Source organism: Metopolophium dirhodum, chromosome 9, assembly GCF_019925205.1.
Source record: "Metopolophium dirhodum isolate CAU chromosome 9, ASM1992520v1, whole genome shotgun sequence".
Lineage (NCBI taxonomy): Eukaryota > Metazoa > Arthropoda > Insecta > Hemiptera > Aphididae > Metopolophium > Metopolophium dirhodum.
Genome location: NC_083568.1, coordinates 160963 through 179258, shown reverse-complemented (window position 1 = coordinate 179258; position 18296 = coordinate 160963). Strand labels below are relative to the sequence as shown.

The 18296-nt window shown below is 31.8% G+C and overlaps 1 protein-coding gene across 6 annotated transcripts in view; it reads right to left on the bottom strand.

Moving 5' to 3' along the window:
- Positions 1-18296, bottom strand: part of LOC132951686 (receptor-type guanylate cyclase Gyc76C-like) — a 47574-nt gene that overhangs the window by 3352 nt on the left and 25926 nt on the right. For all 6 annotated transcript variants that reach the window (XM_061023557.1, XM_061023558.1, XM_061023555.1 and 3 more), the window contains 12 exons: positions 13560-13942; positions 12915-13115; positions 5984-6049; positions 4883-5123; positions 2011-2157; positions 1728-1933; positions 1483-1660; positions 1197-1363; positions 826-1119; positions 506-766; positions 348-419; positions 74-239 (listed from right to left, as the gene is read on the bottom strand). In XM_061023557.1, the coding sequence (XP_060879540.1) occupies positions 74-239; positions 348-419; positions 506-766; positions 826-1119; positions 1197-1363; positions 1483-1660; positions 1728-1933; positions 2011-2157; positions 4883-5123; positions 5984-6049; positions 12915-13115; positions 13560-13937 (2377 nt within the window). In that variant the 5' untranslated portion in view covers positions 13938-13942. The remainder of the gene's footprint in view (positions 1-73; positions 240-347; positions 420-505; positions 767-825; positions 1120-1196; positions 1364-1482; positions 1661-1727; positions 1934-2010; positions 2158-4882; positions 5124-5983; positions 6050-12914; positions 13116-13559; positions 13943-18296) is intronic.

Below are 18296 nucleotides of genomic sequence, written 5' to 3'. Positions count from 1 at the left end.
AAAAATATCAGTAAGTATAACAATTTTTAATTGATAATTTCAGAAATCTATTCAAGTATGTAAAAAATCTTACTTCTATAATACTGATGTTCACCAATAGAGTCGTTTTCTGCGCCTTGCCTCAAATCATGTAGACCAAAATCAGTGACTTGCAATACCCAACGACTAGTTACAATACAATTAGATGATTTTAAGTTCCCATGACAACCTAAAGGCGAGTTGTGTATAAATATCATACCCTGCACAACAATGGGGTACACTAACGATTGACACGTTCAAATAAATTAGAATGTAATTAGCATTAATAACAGAGTTATTAGACCAATGTAAAGCCGGTTACAACTTACTCTGATGAGATCGTGAACTAAAGATGTAATAAACATTTTGTCTAATTTAATGTCTTCGTTTTCTACTATATCCTACATAAATATTAAATTACAAATTATTTATATTAACAATACTCATAATGTTAAAATATAATCAAATTAAAAAAAAAAAAACTTACATAGAGACTTCCTTTAGCACAATAATCGGTGACTATAAGTATTCGTAATGGTTCAATAGTAGCACCGATAAAAGAATTTACGTTGCTATGCTTCAAATCTCTCAATAGTCTCATTTCTTTCATTTGTTCCCTAGAGATGTCTTTGCGCTTTGAAAACTTTAATTCTTTAATTCTCACTGTTATATTACGATAATGGCCGGTTGTTGCAAAAACTTGAAGTCCACAACGGGATTCGTATGAGGTAGCGGAAACCAAACTCAACTAAACAACAATATTAGTTTAATAAAATTAGAAAATTCAACTTAAATAAACGCAGTTACTTTGCTAGGAGATGAAACAATATCTTTATTATAGTATCCAAGCAGATCTGATGGATCTATTTTCCACAACAGTCCTTCAATTTCTAATTCTATCTTCCATTTTCTGTATATCGACAGGGTGATAACAAACGCACAGAATAATGTTAGTGCCAAAACTGTAGCAACTATAATGGAGCTCTTTTCCTCGTCATTTTTTTTGCACAACTCATTGTTGAAGCCACAACTGGGTTCATCGTCTGGTCGACTCTTACCGGGCCATTCAATTTTCAAATTAGGAGAGTTCAATTTGTACTCCTACACTTACAAGTAATAACAAATTATTTAACATTTAAGAACGGAATACAATTTATTACCAGGTGGTGGATTCTTACCAGTAATTCACCGTGGTAGAATTGAGCCACAGGAATCATGTAATACGGGCAAGAGAAATTTCCTTCATTCAAATGGTATTGAAAATCATGCGACTTTAACGCTACCACCGAATAGTTTCCTTCCGAATCACCATTCTTGTCTAATTTGATTGTAGCACCAGTGATACCTACACACAAATTGCATTGTTTATTGTAATATTTACAATGATGTTTTACATAATACATTTAACACACTTCTATACCTATAAAGTTGCAACATAAGTTTTTAAACGTAATTTTTACTTACTCTGGTATGTTATATTTTTGACAAGTGTTTCAATGATTAGTGTTCCATTGTAAGCTACTTCATCAATCATTTCACCTGTTAATTCCCCACCGTTAGCTTTGGCTCTGAGCAAGAAATCTAAAGCTCGTGCGTACAACATAACCGAATCGTACAAATAGGCAGCGTAAATGGACACAAACTGTAAATGAACAAAAGTAGTGTCAGCGAACCATAAGACTTCAACAAATAAGGTGAACAGTACTTGCCTTGACATAAGACACGTTTGTAAACACGTTCGGTGTCTTAAATTTAAACGGATCTTTGCTGGTGTAGTCTAATACTTTACTTGTGAAAACTTCGTATTTTTCCGGCGACGGTGGCGAGGCAACAATGACCAGCAACGAACGGGCACGCTTGAGAAAATTTTTCTCCTCCATACAATTCGATGTGTCGATATACAAACCACGTTGTCCTACACGAAGCAAAATCAAAACACGAAAATAAGTCTGATAATGGCAATGCGATGTCACAGTGTTATAGCAATATTACTCCACAAATATTGTTGGGCGTCTTTCCAAGTGTTGATCTTAGTGTCCGCAAAAATGACCATGTAATCGCCGTTGTCGAATAGCTGTAAGGCATGCATTGTGTTCATCATGTCCACCAGCGATTTAGCAACGCCCAAAAATACGTAAACTAACAAAATATAAAATGTGTGTATAAATAAAAAAAAAAAAAATGTTAATTCGTCAAAATATGTTTATCGTACGACGGACAGACGATGAGGAGGAATACGGGTCCAGTTATTAAATTACCTATTATATAATAATATTATGATAAATTATATTATCTACTATCGGGTTGCGTTCAGAAATTATTCACATCTCGTCGCGCCTATGAGTACCCACACGTGGTGTTTGGAACATTCGGAACATAAATAGCACGTTGTATGTTGAATACAAAATAATATTATTATTATCTCGATTGTCGGATTATTACAGAAAACTACATAATTGTTTTGTTTTGTTCAGGAGTGACAAAAAAAAAAAAAAAACCAATCAATTTGATACCGATGAATAATAATTATAGTCCAAGTGTATTTTCTTCGGATGATGAAAATGAGCTAAATGTAAGTAGTTTGAAAACTATGAAATTCATATTGTCTTAACATACATAATTCGATTGTTTTTAATTGATAAGTACCTACTTACTAAATAACAGGTATTACAGAAAAACAATGAAGATACGCATTGTTCAAATACAAATGCTGTGTAGATGCGCGTAATTACTATGATATTATTTATTTACATTACATAATTACGTTCTACTGTGTGTTGTACTACACAAATATTATGCCACTAAATCATATAAGTGGTTAATGATCAAGTGGAATAAAACATATTATATGACCAACAATTAAATCTTGAAATAAACAACCATTGTTTTATTTCACTGAACGGTACAAAATAGTATGGCCTAAATATAAAATATTAGTAAAAAATCAAAATCAAAAACATTGACACTTCACAACTACCTATATATACAGTATAATAATATAACATAGATAAATACATAAAATAGTAATAATCTAGACATTATTGATAGGTTACCTATTCCTTGGAAAATAGATATAGGCTACATTGCATTTGTTGTTATTTAAAAAATATTGGTCCCCACCTAGTACCTGTTCACACCTTCTTCGACACTTCGCCCGATCTTTTGGTATGATATTATAATACAATTAATCTTAATATATTTTAAATATTAATTATATAATGTTTTTAAGAATTCAAGGAATGACGTTATTTATCAAATTAATTGTGGTTTTTTATCCTCTCTCGAACATTTTAGGACCCTTCCCAGTTGTGCCAATGCGGAGGCTATAAAAATTATGAAGTTAATCGATAAATGTAATAACAATAATTTATAATACATTTACGATTTACTTAGCAGATATTGTTCTCGGGCTACAGCAAGAATATTACTACTGTTGTAGATGGTTCGCATACGTTTCCGGAAGACATGATCGGAAATCCGAAAACCTTCGCGTTCATTGAGAGATGAGTCAAAATATAAAAATTAGTCGTGACGATGAGGGAAACTCGACTCCAATCGTCATACACCCCTATCAATATAATATATAATATATACCTCCCCAGTCATAGACGTGCGCACGGGTAGGGCTGATTGGGCTTTAGCCCCACCTGAGATTTTTTTATACATGGGTGGGTTGGTACATTGTGAAGATAATATGACTAAAAGTAGGTATAGCCCTTTTAGTTTTTAAACGTTTGTGTTTACCCGAGAGACTATACAAGGTGATTCATTTAAAATTGAACTCTCATTATTTCAAGAAGTGTACCTAATTGTTTTTGAAAATATTTTTTTACATAATTTCAAGTCGTTTACAAAACAACTTTGTTATTAAAAAATTGTATTTTTAAATATTTTTTATATTTCTAATTTTTTAATGACAACAAAGTTTTAATTTTATATCCCAAAGCAGAATTTTTTTTCTAAGTATTTCGATACATCAAAATCGAATTTAGTGCGAGTAGTTTATGTGTTATAAATTAAAATAGTTATATCTTATAAGTATTTATATCTCATAAACTAATAGCCCTAAAGTCGATTTCCCATGAATAATTTATAATAATAAATAAATATAAATGTTAATTGTCAATTTTTAATACTATATATTATATTTTGAACGTTTTTGAATACATTGTTTTATTAGATTATATTTGGTTAAAATTTTAAATCAATATTGATGAATTTTGTATGTGTGAAATAATGAAAACTGATTGTTTACATATTTTCCACAGTCACCAGCAAAAGGGTCACTTAAAAGTTAGTAGTGAAAATGTCAATAATTTTTTTCTTGTGTGACCATACAAGGGGGTGAGTGATCAGATTGAATTTAACCATACCTGACTCAGAGGTCTGCGCACGCCTATGTCCCCAGTCTCCGGGGTTATATTAAAATTGAATTTTGTGCGCAACCTTAATAATTCTCAACGTTCACAATAATATTGACAGACGTCAGACGACAGTTGTAATATACATATATAAAATATCATAAAAGTCACTTATACACCCAGCATAATATTATAGTAATGTCGTATACGGTACGGTCACACAAATTAAATTATGTCCCCAACTCCTGGAAAATCTATTATAATATAATAATATATTTATTTATATATCATATATTTATGCCATAAACTATAATACGTATATCATTGTACAACACCCTAAACAATATGGTAGTGGCGGCAGTGGCATAATCGGCAATTTTCGTTGGGGGGTATAGATATATATTCATTATTTCTAGTATGAATCGCAGGGTAGTGGCGGTACACTAGAAGCATATTTATGCGTTTATGGGTAAGCCGATAAGGTATATATTATAAAAACTTACTTCTGGTATTGACCATGGTTTCTTGGACTACCGAGTACCAGTGTCCGACGTTGCAGCACGACTGGTCTTGTTCGCAGCACTGGTGCGTATCGACTATAGTCATGAAATGGTTTACGGTCATGTTGGAGCTTTGTGCTTGGATTTTCAAAGACTCGGCTACGTTCTTCCACGGTTCTTCTGTGATTATGCTGAACTTCTTCCAGTTATAATACCTCAGCAGGGATAAAATCGATTTGGTAATCTACAAAACATAATATAATAACAGAAATTAAATTGTTTCTAGTTACGATATATATTATTTCGAGGGTCGGCCAACGGCACCGAATATTTTATTGACTACTTGCACTAATACATTATACAGATTTCGTGCAAATGTACCAATGTAATATACATCAAATTAACAAATACACTATTAAAATATGCGTTTATTTAAAATAAATAAATAACTATTAGGGTAGGTAGTTTAGGGTAGTAAGTTAGCTACTATAAGTACTTAATAAAACTAGAGATTAGAGAATACTAATTACAACAGACAAATAGCCATCAAAAATACACAATCTATTATTACGCTTTGCCAACTGTAATATATTGACGTGTAACATTAATTTGAATACCGGAAAAAAATTCCCAATATAGTTTGTTTAACATTTTTATAATATTTCACGTTGTCAATGAAAATAAAAAGTCAGACCATACATATATGTGTTATTTGCTAAATAATAATATTGGTAATTATTATACAAAATCTATCAATTAATTTAATACAATATTTAAAATTGTTTATAATTGATATAGTTATATTTATCTTCCACGCCAAAAAGCATAGTACAATTTAAAACTTCGCTACAACAGAATTGCTTGGGACCGTCCAATTTATTAATATAAATATTTTGAAATCATCGGTGCAAATATGAAATGATGTATATCCATCCTGTTCTACTCGTAAAATTTTTTTTCTTTACCTGTTATATTCGGTGCAATTGCCCATATAGCCCATGACAGTTATTTTACATGATAATGATTATAATATATATACTTATATATAGTAAATACAATATACTATATATTATAGTATGGGAACATATTTTTTTTTCGTTATACCTGAGTGTCCGGAGGTTCTGTTCGAGCAAACGTCGGTACTTCCGATGCTTTGTAATCGGCACATTTCTGAAACATGTTAAATGTAGGTTATAGTTGGCACGCGGCCCAATACTTTTATAATAATTCGTTAGTAAAATGAAATAAGATTGATCGAACGTGCGCTCGGCCATATAAAATATTATTATATGAAATCAAATTATTGTGATGTATAATAATATAATATAATATAAAAATCCTTTGCAAAATTATCTAGGCGTATATCAAGAGCTATTGAAATAAATGTATATTTTTGTATAATTAAATTCCCCGCGAATAAATAATGGTAGATAAATAACAAAATTTAAGTTTAAAAAAAATATTACGACGTTCAAGGTAAAGACAATAATTAATATTTGTAACCATTATTATAATATATTATCACTCTGCAACTTTTGACATGGTGTAGTAAATAATATTTAATAAATATTAAATATTATAAAAAGTGTTGTACAGTAAAGTTAGTTGTACCTAAACACTTTAACAGAAAACAAATTTACCAACTGGACACTATGCGACAGACACCGGAAAGACTGGAAGGGGTAGCCTAACTCGTCTAAGCTCGTTTCTCGACAGTTTATACTTTATAACTACTCATAACTAAGCGTATTTACATAATTTAAACGTTATTTATAGGTACTATTTGGCATATAAATAATAATAATCGTTTGACGACATGCACGGTTTTATCATTTGTTTCATTTCTTTGGCGTATAATACAATATATAATATTATATAACAGTTTATTATAAGATCAATGGCAGTGCCGTTACCAGAAATTTTTTTTTTTGGGGGGGGGGCACTTAATTTTTTTCTCTAGCTTTTGAAAGTTTTAAATGCTAGAATATCTAATTATGACCCCTTTGTTCATAAAGTGTATCTACTCTTTTTATGACTATATATTTATGTTAACAACTATATGGTACCTCCATTTAATATAACAATGTATTATAATATTATTGTAAACCATAGGTTAATGTATTCATGAATATAAAAAATATATTATCATTATATCAAAATATGTTGTAAACAAAATATTTTATTTTTTGTTCGAATATTATTAAAATTTACTAACAAAATTACAAGCTATATTAGAGCCATTGTAAGCTGGTCGTTTTTTGTGCATTAGACCAATAAGCGGAAAAAAAAATATAATTCCAGAAGTCCAATTTTAATTTCGAAAAAATATATGAATTTCTCCGCTTTTTGTCTGTGTTTTGTAGGAAGCGAATTTTTTTTAGGAATACTAAAGTAAAATTGAATTTTGAAAAAAAAAAAACTAATTTAGTACTATACTAATTAAATAATACTACAAAATATCAAAAATCTATTTTCTACATAACCTAGAAAAAAGATTAAGGAATTCAAATATGTTTTCAAAATGGAAATAGGGCTTTTGGTACTAGTTGAATTTTTCTTCCTCTTTTTGGGAGTTTCGTGGCATATGGGAGTTGAACATTTCTTTATTACAAAATATAGTGACGTGACTCTGCGTATGTACGTTACTGAGGTCCAAGAATCTTAGCCGTCTTTATCTTTAATTACACCAAGCGTTCGGGGAACTCACATATACACCACTAATGATGGATGTACAATATTTCCTAAATTCGACAGCCTTACTTTTAATTTTTATCAAATATATAATATAATATAAAAACAAGCCAAAAAAAATTTCGGGGGGGGGGGGACGTGCCCCCAGTGCCCACCACCTGGCTACGGCACTGATCAATGGTATTATTATGAACTAGAAGACCTGTGTGTCTAGTGAAATTGTATTGTTACTCAGTATTGGAAACCAAAAGAATATTGAGAGGACGACCGCTCGTGTAGTCTCCATCTCACAAACGTATAATAATAATAATAATATTAGCACATTTCAGCTAAACCGAACTTGTGTTGTTTAACTTGTTACCTTTCAAAATATAGCGAATTGATCGGTTATTCAAACTTGAAGCCCGAAGGTAACAATATTATCTGCGTTTGACACTGTTTGTACGTTGGATAGGTTTTTACGATATTTCAATTTTTAAAGTAGTATATTATATAGACAATGGAGATGTAAGATAATCCAATATAAAAAATATACATGTAGCAACAAGTGGTAGCGGAGCCTTTTCTTTTAAACCGATGATAAGGGACGATCTACGATCTATGAGTCTACTATGGCGTCTACTGCACCGCTTGTCACCATTGTTAATTTTCTTAAGAGGACGTTACACGCCCACGTGTTGTCTCCGCCTAACAAACGCACAACATTTCCGTTCGGAAAAATCTATTTTTCATTGTTAGTTAATGTAGGTAAAGGTGAAATGACTTATCGCAATGCGCATATTGGCATATTATTATCTGAGGTATCTCGTAGGCTTTTATTGATATTGTCCACGTTAAAACCGTACACCTGTACATGGATACACATACCGCCTCCGTCCATTTAATGGGCAATATAGTAAAATATTCCACTTCAAGTAAAATACAATTGTGGCGTCTAGAACCTTATAGTGGATATCAAAGTTTTTTTTTTTTAATGTGACATAACTTTTTTTTTTTTTATTAAAAATAAAGTATATTTACAATCTATACATAAGTGTATAATGAGTAAGTGTGGTGACAGAGTAAGTAAGTATTATAAGAAAAAAAAAATAACAAGAGAAGGTCCCAGCAGTGCCACCTGACCAGAAATTAGGGTTTGAGTTTATTTAATTAATGTTTATTTTTTTTTTTTTATTATTATTATTTTTTTTATTATATTTTTTTTTTTTTTAAGTTATGTGTTGAGGAGATCTCTTGGCCATTGCCTTTTTAACCTTATATATCAAAGTTTGAACTCCTGTTACCAAAATCAATATCATCGTGATAATGTAATATACTTTTTTGTCCTTTATTGTCTATTACGAAAAAGTTAAGACATCAAAAACGAAAATGTCGATCATCCAGCCGCCTTTCTCCTCGTCCCGACATTCCCGAAGCCCCCCCCCTTGACCAGTGCGTATTTACGAAGGGGATCAAGAGAATCAATCCCCCCCCTAGGCTGTATATGATATGCAAAAGTTTTCAGAGTTCAAACTTAAGGCCTCTAACTTTATTTAAAAACCTAAATATTTCCCTTGACTGTCAGGGTAAGTGAGCGCGTAGAGACCGTTATAAATGTTTTAGAACATTATTGCTCAGACTCACGGTAATAAATATTTTATAGTTACTGGTCTTATAAACGACAATGGACGTACTTACGAACGAAAATGTAAAATGATCGTTATAAGTGAAGAGCTGTCCACATTTATATTTTACCAATACACAACAACGATCGCAGGGAGCCGTTCTCCTACTGTACTGTACACACGACTGCACGCCGTTTCTCGCAAAAACATAAACCTAACAAAACAGTAAAAACTACAGAGAGATCCGTCATCAGCTATTTATAGCGGAACACGACCTTGGAAAATCTTGAACACACGTTAACCAAACCGCTATGTATAGATTTTCTTGTCACCCGCTCTCGCATGTATAACAACCGTCGACCACGTTATAATATAATAATAATTATATTATAATACATAATAATACGACCTTGAGGGGGGTCAGATTACCCTATTTACCTATACCTACCAGAAATATTGCTATATACCCCAACGGCTAATGTGCAATAGGTACTATAATATTATAAAACGCACCAGTGATGTGGGCGGCGACAGTTAAACGCAATTTAGGCGTGCATGCAAATAATCGTGACGGTCTCCGCCAAAAAAAAAAAAACATTAAGAAACATAATATAATTATTACATTACAATATTTTTTTAAACTATAACTATAATATTATTCATAATACAAACCGCCGTTATAGTATCGTATACTCGACATTGACATGCAATTCCATGCCGTTAAAATATTAATGAATTATATTGCGATAAAATATACAATATGTAGTGGGAAAAATTGTCACATGGCTCTTAGACCCTTACCTTGTTGAAAAAAATAACAGTTCTATTATTGTTCCATTGACATACTGTTATGTTAGTATTGTAAGATTTCTCGTAATTTGTCCAAAATATAATAAATTAAAACGAACGATCTAATTTATTTATTTATTTGACGCTATAATATGGCATTTGACAAGTTGTACAATTTATAACAAGTAATAGATAGTTATACTTAGAGACACAGTGTATAAGTTGACAGATGAAGTATATAGTTTATAATCACTAACACATGGGACGGAATACATTCAATAATGTTTAATTAAGATAACCGAAAAACTAACAGAATTTATTAAACATGTTATATATTTAGTATATAATGTTTACTTTATAACAACTAGAAACGAACAGTAGAAATGTATATAATAATAATACAATTTATAGGTACAATGAAAATCGAAGAAATTTCGCGGTGCAAACAATATAGTTTTTTTATTTTATTTTGCAAGATAACTGTACACAAAGTATATTATATATATTAATTACACGTTAGATGAACTAAATCCACATAAAAAGTTTGCAAACAACACTAATAATAACCTGAACTTAACCGTTCATAAAACGCACGATATGCTAACATTCTCCTATTAATGACTTTGGCATAGGTTATGAGATTTTAAACGACTTTGTGTGTTGTACATCCAATGTCGTAAAATATAATTGTGTGTAATAACAAACATAATTGAAAAATAAAAATTGATTTACCAACTTATAAAGTATTTACGAAGCTAGTAGGCTTTCATGTATTTTATTATTTTATTACCTATGCCTTATTTTATACACTATTGTGTTTTGGTATGGCTCAACTAGTATACGATAATTATATAAATATACAGCTATGTTACAGTGTTATAATAAATCATTCTTCTAAAAATTAGACTTAAGCATTTACAATTTAATATTTAAAAAAAATAATAAACATTAAAAGTCTATTTTACAGATTTGCGAAGTACTGATGTGAATGCTGTAGATTTTATCTATTGAGTATATAATATGGTATACTAGCATTATATTATCTCGTTATATTGTTATAATATACCCCAACAACCAATATAGAAATATTAAAAGCAAAACTCCTTCAGACCTCGGGGGTATTCAAATATATTGGATATTAAATTTAAATTATTTTTTGTAATTAAAATAAAAATTATATATTTTGAAAGCTATATTTGAATAGGCGTGTCAAAGGAAAATGTAAACGAATTTATAACTAGAATGAGCCAGATGAAAAATATTACAAACATCATGTTCAAAATGTAATTGCTTCTTGCCATATGTGTTTTAATTTTCATATATTTTTTTTACTTTGTAATAATATTATTTTATGAACACCTACGCTATTAATTTCCTATATAGCAATGTATACACTGTCACAGGGTTCTCCTATATAAGTATATCTAATATTATTAGATAAATGGATATGAAGTGATTTTCGCGAAGGCGATCAAATTGCTGAACATAATATAACATAATAATATATCGGTGTATTAGCGATCAATCTTTTCGAAAACTGTTGACTCGTTGGTCTAAAAATATGTCTTGAGAACATTTTATAAATTCAAATTGTTTGCTTACAACTATTAAATTTCTTCGTAACGTTACTATTATTATTATACTTTAGGTATGATTAATAGGGTAGACTTAAAAAATAATATATACAAATTGTATATCCACGCGTATAATATAACAAATTAAGAACACGAACTTATAGTATGCCCACGATCGAAATAGCAAGTTCAATGCTATTAACTATACCTACGTATATACTAGGACTCACGACAGGCTTCCAGAGAAAAATGTAGGTTAGTAAAGAAATAGTAAAGGAATCAAAAAACACTACACTTGCAACGATTTTCCAGGAAAAGTATATATAACTCTTCAAGGACGCGTTTTAAACTATATACAAAAGCCAAAAATAAAAATGGAACATAGGTATAAGAAAAAAAACAAAAACCTGTCATTGTTGTCCTTGTCATTTTATCGTTACTATTTCAATAATAAAAGTTATTTATTTTAAATAATCGTGCAGTCTTCGATTTACATTGTTAACCTTCTTTTATAAATCAAACATAGGTATTATTATCATATATAATTAGTTTCGATTATTTAAATGGATCAATGGAGAATGTCGATTAATTGTCCTTATCTATAAATATATGATGATGTCACGCGTGATTCGACTACAGCAGCCGACAATTGGAAATATAAAAGTAACAATCGCTCACCCTTAATAATTACGACATAAATACGATATACCTACTAATATACGTAAAAACGTCGACCGCATAATATACAATAATAATAATAATAATAATAATAATAATATGGATGGTCGTGAGGAACGGGTAGAGGAGAAAAGTGGGCGCAGCGTATATCATTATTATTATTAATAGTATTTAATACGCGTGCTGTACATCATAATAACATAATGTACCTATACTTAAATGCTGTAGAAAATTAACAGTGGACACGCGTCTTGTTAACTCGGTCAACTTGTGTGTTTCTTAAGAAAAGTTTTTACACAATACACAGTAACGAATAGTACTGTACCTACGCATAAACTACATTTTTCAGTTTATAAGAGTTTATTAATTAATCTGCTGTAGAGAATACGGTACTAAATTTGGAGTTTGTCAAAGACTTAAACGCTAAAACAATTTTTAAATGCACTGCGCTGTACTTCAATAACAGCATAGTTCATAAAAAAATCGAACGAAATAGGGTATTGCCTAATCGCAGTAATAAGTAATAATCGGAGCGCTCGTCTTCGATAGACTCTCACCTTGCATAATATACCCATGGGTACGAAATCCGGCGGTAAAGAATAATATTATAATACCGCATTGTGCCGTCTTCGCATATTTATTACACACACACACACACCTAATAACAATAATACTATTATCATAGTGTAAGGTACTCACATAGCTGATCATTGGAATGTTCCACGCCTGCGCGACTATCGCCTCTGTGTAGCACGTATTGCCCTCGGGTCCGAAAAACACGGCCACCTTGTCGCATATCATCTTCGAGATGGTTTTGGTCGCGTGCACCGTCTCGCCATGCGTGTCGTCCCATTTCAACACCAACGACACGTTGGGCAACAGGTTCGGATCATTCTCGATCTGCGTAAAAAAAACAAATCGAAAATAAAAAACTCGTCCTGGACGCATCATTTACCGCGTTCAAAATGGGGTGCAGTACAGCCCGCCGTTTATACGCACGCACGCACACGTATATAATTGTGAGGGCGCGGTATAACACATATCCAGATAAATGCAAAAGGTTCAAAAAAATGCTTATGGGGCCCGGATTTAATATTGTTTAAACACTTTGAATTTTCGTGTAATCGACTTTGAATGAATCCGATTGAAAAATCAAACGTTTCACAATCCAAGAGTCGCGCAATCGCGTAAATGGTACGAGGTTTACGCTCTCGCCGTAAACGACTGTACACATTATAATACATTGTTTTGGGGCGAAACGTCCTCCAATATCGCTGCTGCGTGCTGCAGGTCGGACTTATAAGGGATGTCTATGGTTTTATAGCAGTATAATAATATACTCGCCTCCTTCAGCGCCAAAGTCAGAGCACCCGAAATGGTCAGCCCTTGCCGGTTGTCCAGTTTCCCCTTGGCCGCGGTTAGATAGCCGACCGTCAGGTTCCGCAATATTGTACTAGCGGCGGCGGCGGCGGAGACGTTGGTGGTGGTTTCGATGACCGAGGTCGTGGTGGCGTTGCCGGTTGTCGGGGCGGTGGTGGCGTTGGTAGGTGAGGCGTAGGCGACTGCTGTGTTGGCGACGGCGGTGGTGGTGGTGGTGGTGACGGCGGCGGCTGCGGACGATGAGCTGCCGGTGTTCTGCGCCGGCGTCCCGGGGGGTCCGGTCAGGACGAACAGGGCGAGCAACAAGATTAGGACCGCCGCCTTCGGTCGACCGTTCCGCATTTCACCTGCCGAAACGGATATACGTGTTAGCCGTGTACGGGTAGGTGTAAGTCGCATTAAAATAATAATAATAAACATGGGTATTTTTATGGTGCAGGTGTCGCTGCTGCATGCTTAAAAGGGAGGATGTTCCGGGTGCCAACATTTTAAGGGTTCCAAAGCGTGTTAGTCAAATCAAACGTTTCAAATCATTGTACGTTTTAAGAAAAAATAATATGTTAAAACTATGCACTGCAACTAGTGCAACTGCTTTCTGAATCATTAATGGTGACCGGACTGCAGCAGTTTATATTATGCGTCATGCGTGGTAAGGGGAATAATCATCGATATTTAGGTATTATATACAATGTTTTGATAGTTGTACAGTTCAGTTCCGGATTTGGAATTATATTTATGGCTATAATATATTTCGTCCGTTAATACCGCCTAATGGAGTCCTATAGGAACAGCTATAAATACTTGTCAGTTGATATAGGATTTTCGATTTTCCTATAATTATCTTATTTACGTAATTTACTTATTGCTATAACGATATGATCAATGTAGAAGCGATGACTATTTCCATACAAATATAAATAACCGGTATGTTCGTCAGAAGTCGGTAGCAATATTTGAGTCTTCTGTATTTGACAATAATAATAATGAAATAATTAATAAGAAAAATTAAATTTCAATACATTTATTGAATACGTGTGTATTTAACTATTTTAACTACCAGTAGGTTATTTGGTACTCTTAATTTTTTGGACATACTGTGTATACTAACACTAGTCCTAAGCCTGTAAAACGGGAAAGAAAATGTTTCTTAAGCCTCGATTGGGTGTTATTTTTGTATCTCAATTAAGTTATTTTTCGCATTCAATCATGTTATTTGTTCGAACCAAATTAAGTGTACATTTTGGTACGTAAAAGTATAGAACTCAGCTGTGTGTAGTACGTCCGATGTGTTCAATAAATGTTACATACATAGGTAAGGTAAAAAAAAAGCTGACGATTAAGCAGAAATCTTTACAACTAACAATGTATAATTTCATAATATTATCATAATATATTTTTATTATATTATATCGACTCGATTCTCATATTCTGAGAATTGACAATTATTAACAATAATTAATGCTGTACGAACTACGCAATTTATTTTTACAATACTAACATGTATGTTACATCGTCATTGATTGGAATTTATGAAGATACTTAGAAAATAAAAATGTAGGGGACGCCAGACTCAACTAGATATTTTTAAAAATTATCAAACACATATCTTATAATATAAACATTTTTAATTTTATACATTTATAAGCATAAATAGAAAATGAATGCGGTAAGTTTTACTCATATTTTCAATGTATCTAAATACGATGATAATTTTATAATTTTATACGTCATGTGTATATATTATACTTGGTATATAATATGGGGATGTACTAGTTACCCCTAAAAGTACCTTTTTTTATACCAATTCCTCCCAAACTACCTAGAGCAAAATGTACCAGTTGCCCTCATATGTTAATATATACGCGATTACAATATATAGCCCGTAAAATAGGGGAGATAATTATACAAATAATAAATAAAATAGTATAAAATGATGGAATCAAATGTTGATATTTGCAATTATATATGATATTGTATTTTGTAATAAATAATAAATATAATATAGTATACAAATAATATGGATAAAATGAAAATTGTATTAATAATAATAGCCTACTACATGGTGCAAAGCGAGGATTTTACCAAATTTAGTCGCGTGTAAGTGGATAGCTGATATTTTATCACGTGGGTAACGAGTAACGACAGTTATATTAGGCTTTATCGGAATACGCTAGTTATTATAATTTATTAAACCTATCATAATTAGTATTTTTATGGTTGTTAGAAATTATTATATGATAAACGTCTTTGATAGGTACATTTTAGTAGACGAAAAGCATTGACGTTGTTAACACGATGGAAAATATTACGCAAGTGCATAGTGAAAAAGGCAAGGTTTTGTTAGTTTTAAATAATTATACTTTTTAAAAAGATCGCATTACACAAGCGGGTGTGAAATGGCGATGTACATTAAAGTCGTGTACGTCAAAGCTGTTTGTGAGTGAACATGAAACGGTGCTTTTAAAATTGGTTATCGAACACAAACACAATTTTTTTGTTAACAAACTATCACATTGATTGCCACATAATTATAATATTTATTATTTTATTAACTATTGTATTCATATTATCTTGTAAGTAATTATTACAGAATACAATATTAAGTGGATATATATAATTCCAAGCATATGATTTTTTTTCTTTCATTTTATATTATTTTACTATAATTTTATTTATTATTTCTATATTTACCTCCCCTATTTTACAGGCTATATATTGTAATCGTGTATATATTAACATGTGAGGGCACTGGTACATTTCGTTGAGGGCAACTGGTACATTTGGTGGAGGGCAACTGGTATATTTTTAAAACCCCGATAACAGCCGTGGTGGGCAACTGGTCAACACCCTATAATATGTGGCATTAAAAAATATTATATATTATAGAGGTTATAACTTATAATACAATATATTGCATTTTTTTGGTATATCAATAACAGCAATTAAAAAAACTGATGTGAAATTTATTTACCTAATAACTATTACGTCGAATTATAAAAAACTATTACACGAAATGATAAATGACCCCATCCTCCGTAAGAGTGAAACTTATAACAACATACTATAAGGTACCAAGATACTACCTTATCCCTTTTAGGCACCTATATATACTCGTAATATAAATATTGAATATTGAATGGACTTGAGTCGTTCGCTCGCTGCAAAAGGGGTGTATAAGGTTAAATGTATTATTAACTATTAAACAAATTACTACTGGACTTATATAATTATATTCGACACGTGATCGTGAAAATAATTCAAATTAATACTCGCTGATTAGGTATATAATGTTTGTGTTGCATATGCAAAGAAATTCTGCACTCAGCACTATACGCTGACTGGCGTATTATTGTTTGAGCAAACTTTATAAGTTATAACTATAAACACAACGATTTCACGCGAGAGTAAGTGATTTGAATTGGAAATAATTTAATCTTGAAAACAAGCAAATTGTTTGTACGTTCGAAAAGAAACAATACAATTAACGAATGTATAAGAGTATGTCAGGTATGTGCATATCACACCGACATTATAATGCGTACTTGTACGTACAATAAACCATAATAATATATACAATACAGTGAACGCACGCACACACACACACACGTGTAAACTATATTAATAAGTAATAACGAAGGAAAGTTACACGCCGTTTTAGGTTTATATACAAAACAGATAATTCACAGGAACAAAGGTCAATGTTATATTATGCTCAATATAGTTTTATATTATATACCGAGTTTGCGCACAAGCTCGACGACGACTACTTAATACCAATTACCCATAAGTACAACAAGACTACAAGGAATAAGGATGCCGTTTTTAAATACGCTTATTTATAAATTATAATTATACACGGAATGTGCCCGTGACGTTTTGATTTATTTCGAGCGGGGGGGGAAGGGATAAAAATATAAAACAGCAGTGCGGTGGAAACGACGATTCCATTACCCCACTTAAAAAAATAAATAATATATAACAATAATAACGAATGTATTATTATGTCTGACGGGACGCCTTGTAAGTTGTAAACCGCGGCAAAGTGGTATACACCGCCGCGTGTGTACGACCGAAAATAATAATAATAATACATTCTATTATAGCATCAAATTTGGGACACACTGAGCAGTCACATTTTAATAGATCCGAACGGTCCAGCAGCGGTCTGCGGGTTCCTGCAGCTCCCCTTGGTGACGGGCGTCACGAACAATGATCACGCGTTTAGTACTTTAAACTGTGCACATGATACAAAACTGGAAAAATATATAAACACATAAACGTACGCGATAGCATCGCGAAACCGACCGAAGGCGTTTGAGGTAATAATAATAATACGAATGATAATAATAATAATAATATGATACTGCAGGTAGATAATATAATAATAATATGACGTGTTCAGGACGAGAACGGAATGATTGCCGCACAACGCGATGATTTTAGATTATATTATTATAGAAAATTAAATCATTATACCTACATAATATAATGACTATTTATTATTGTGAATAGAGAAAAAAACTGCAGATACTTATTATAGCTTATAATACAAGTATAAGGCGTCTATTTATAGATCATTAGATTACGAGGGATATTATACATAATATACCTATAATATTTATTTGTTGAAAACAATTAATGTTTATATAATAAACACAATTAACACATAATATTATTTAACTAGAGAAAAAATTGACGTAG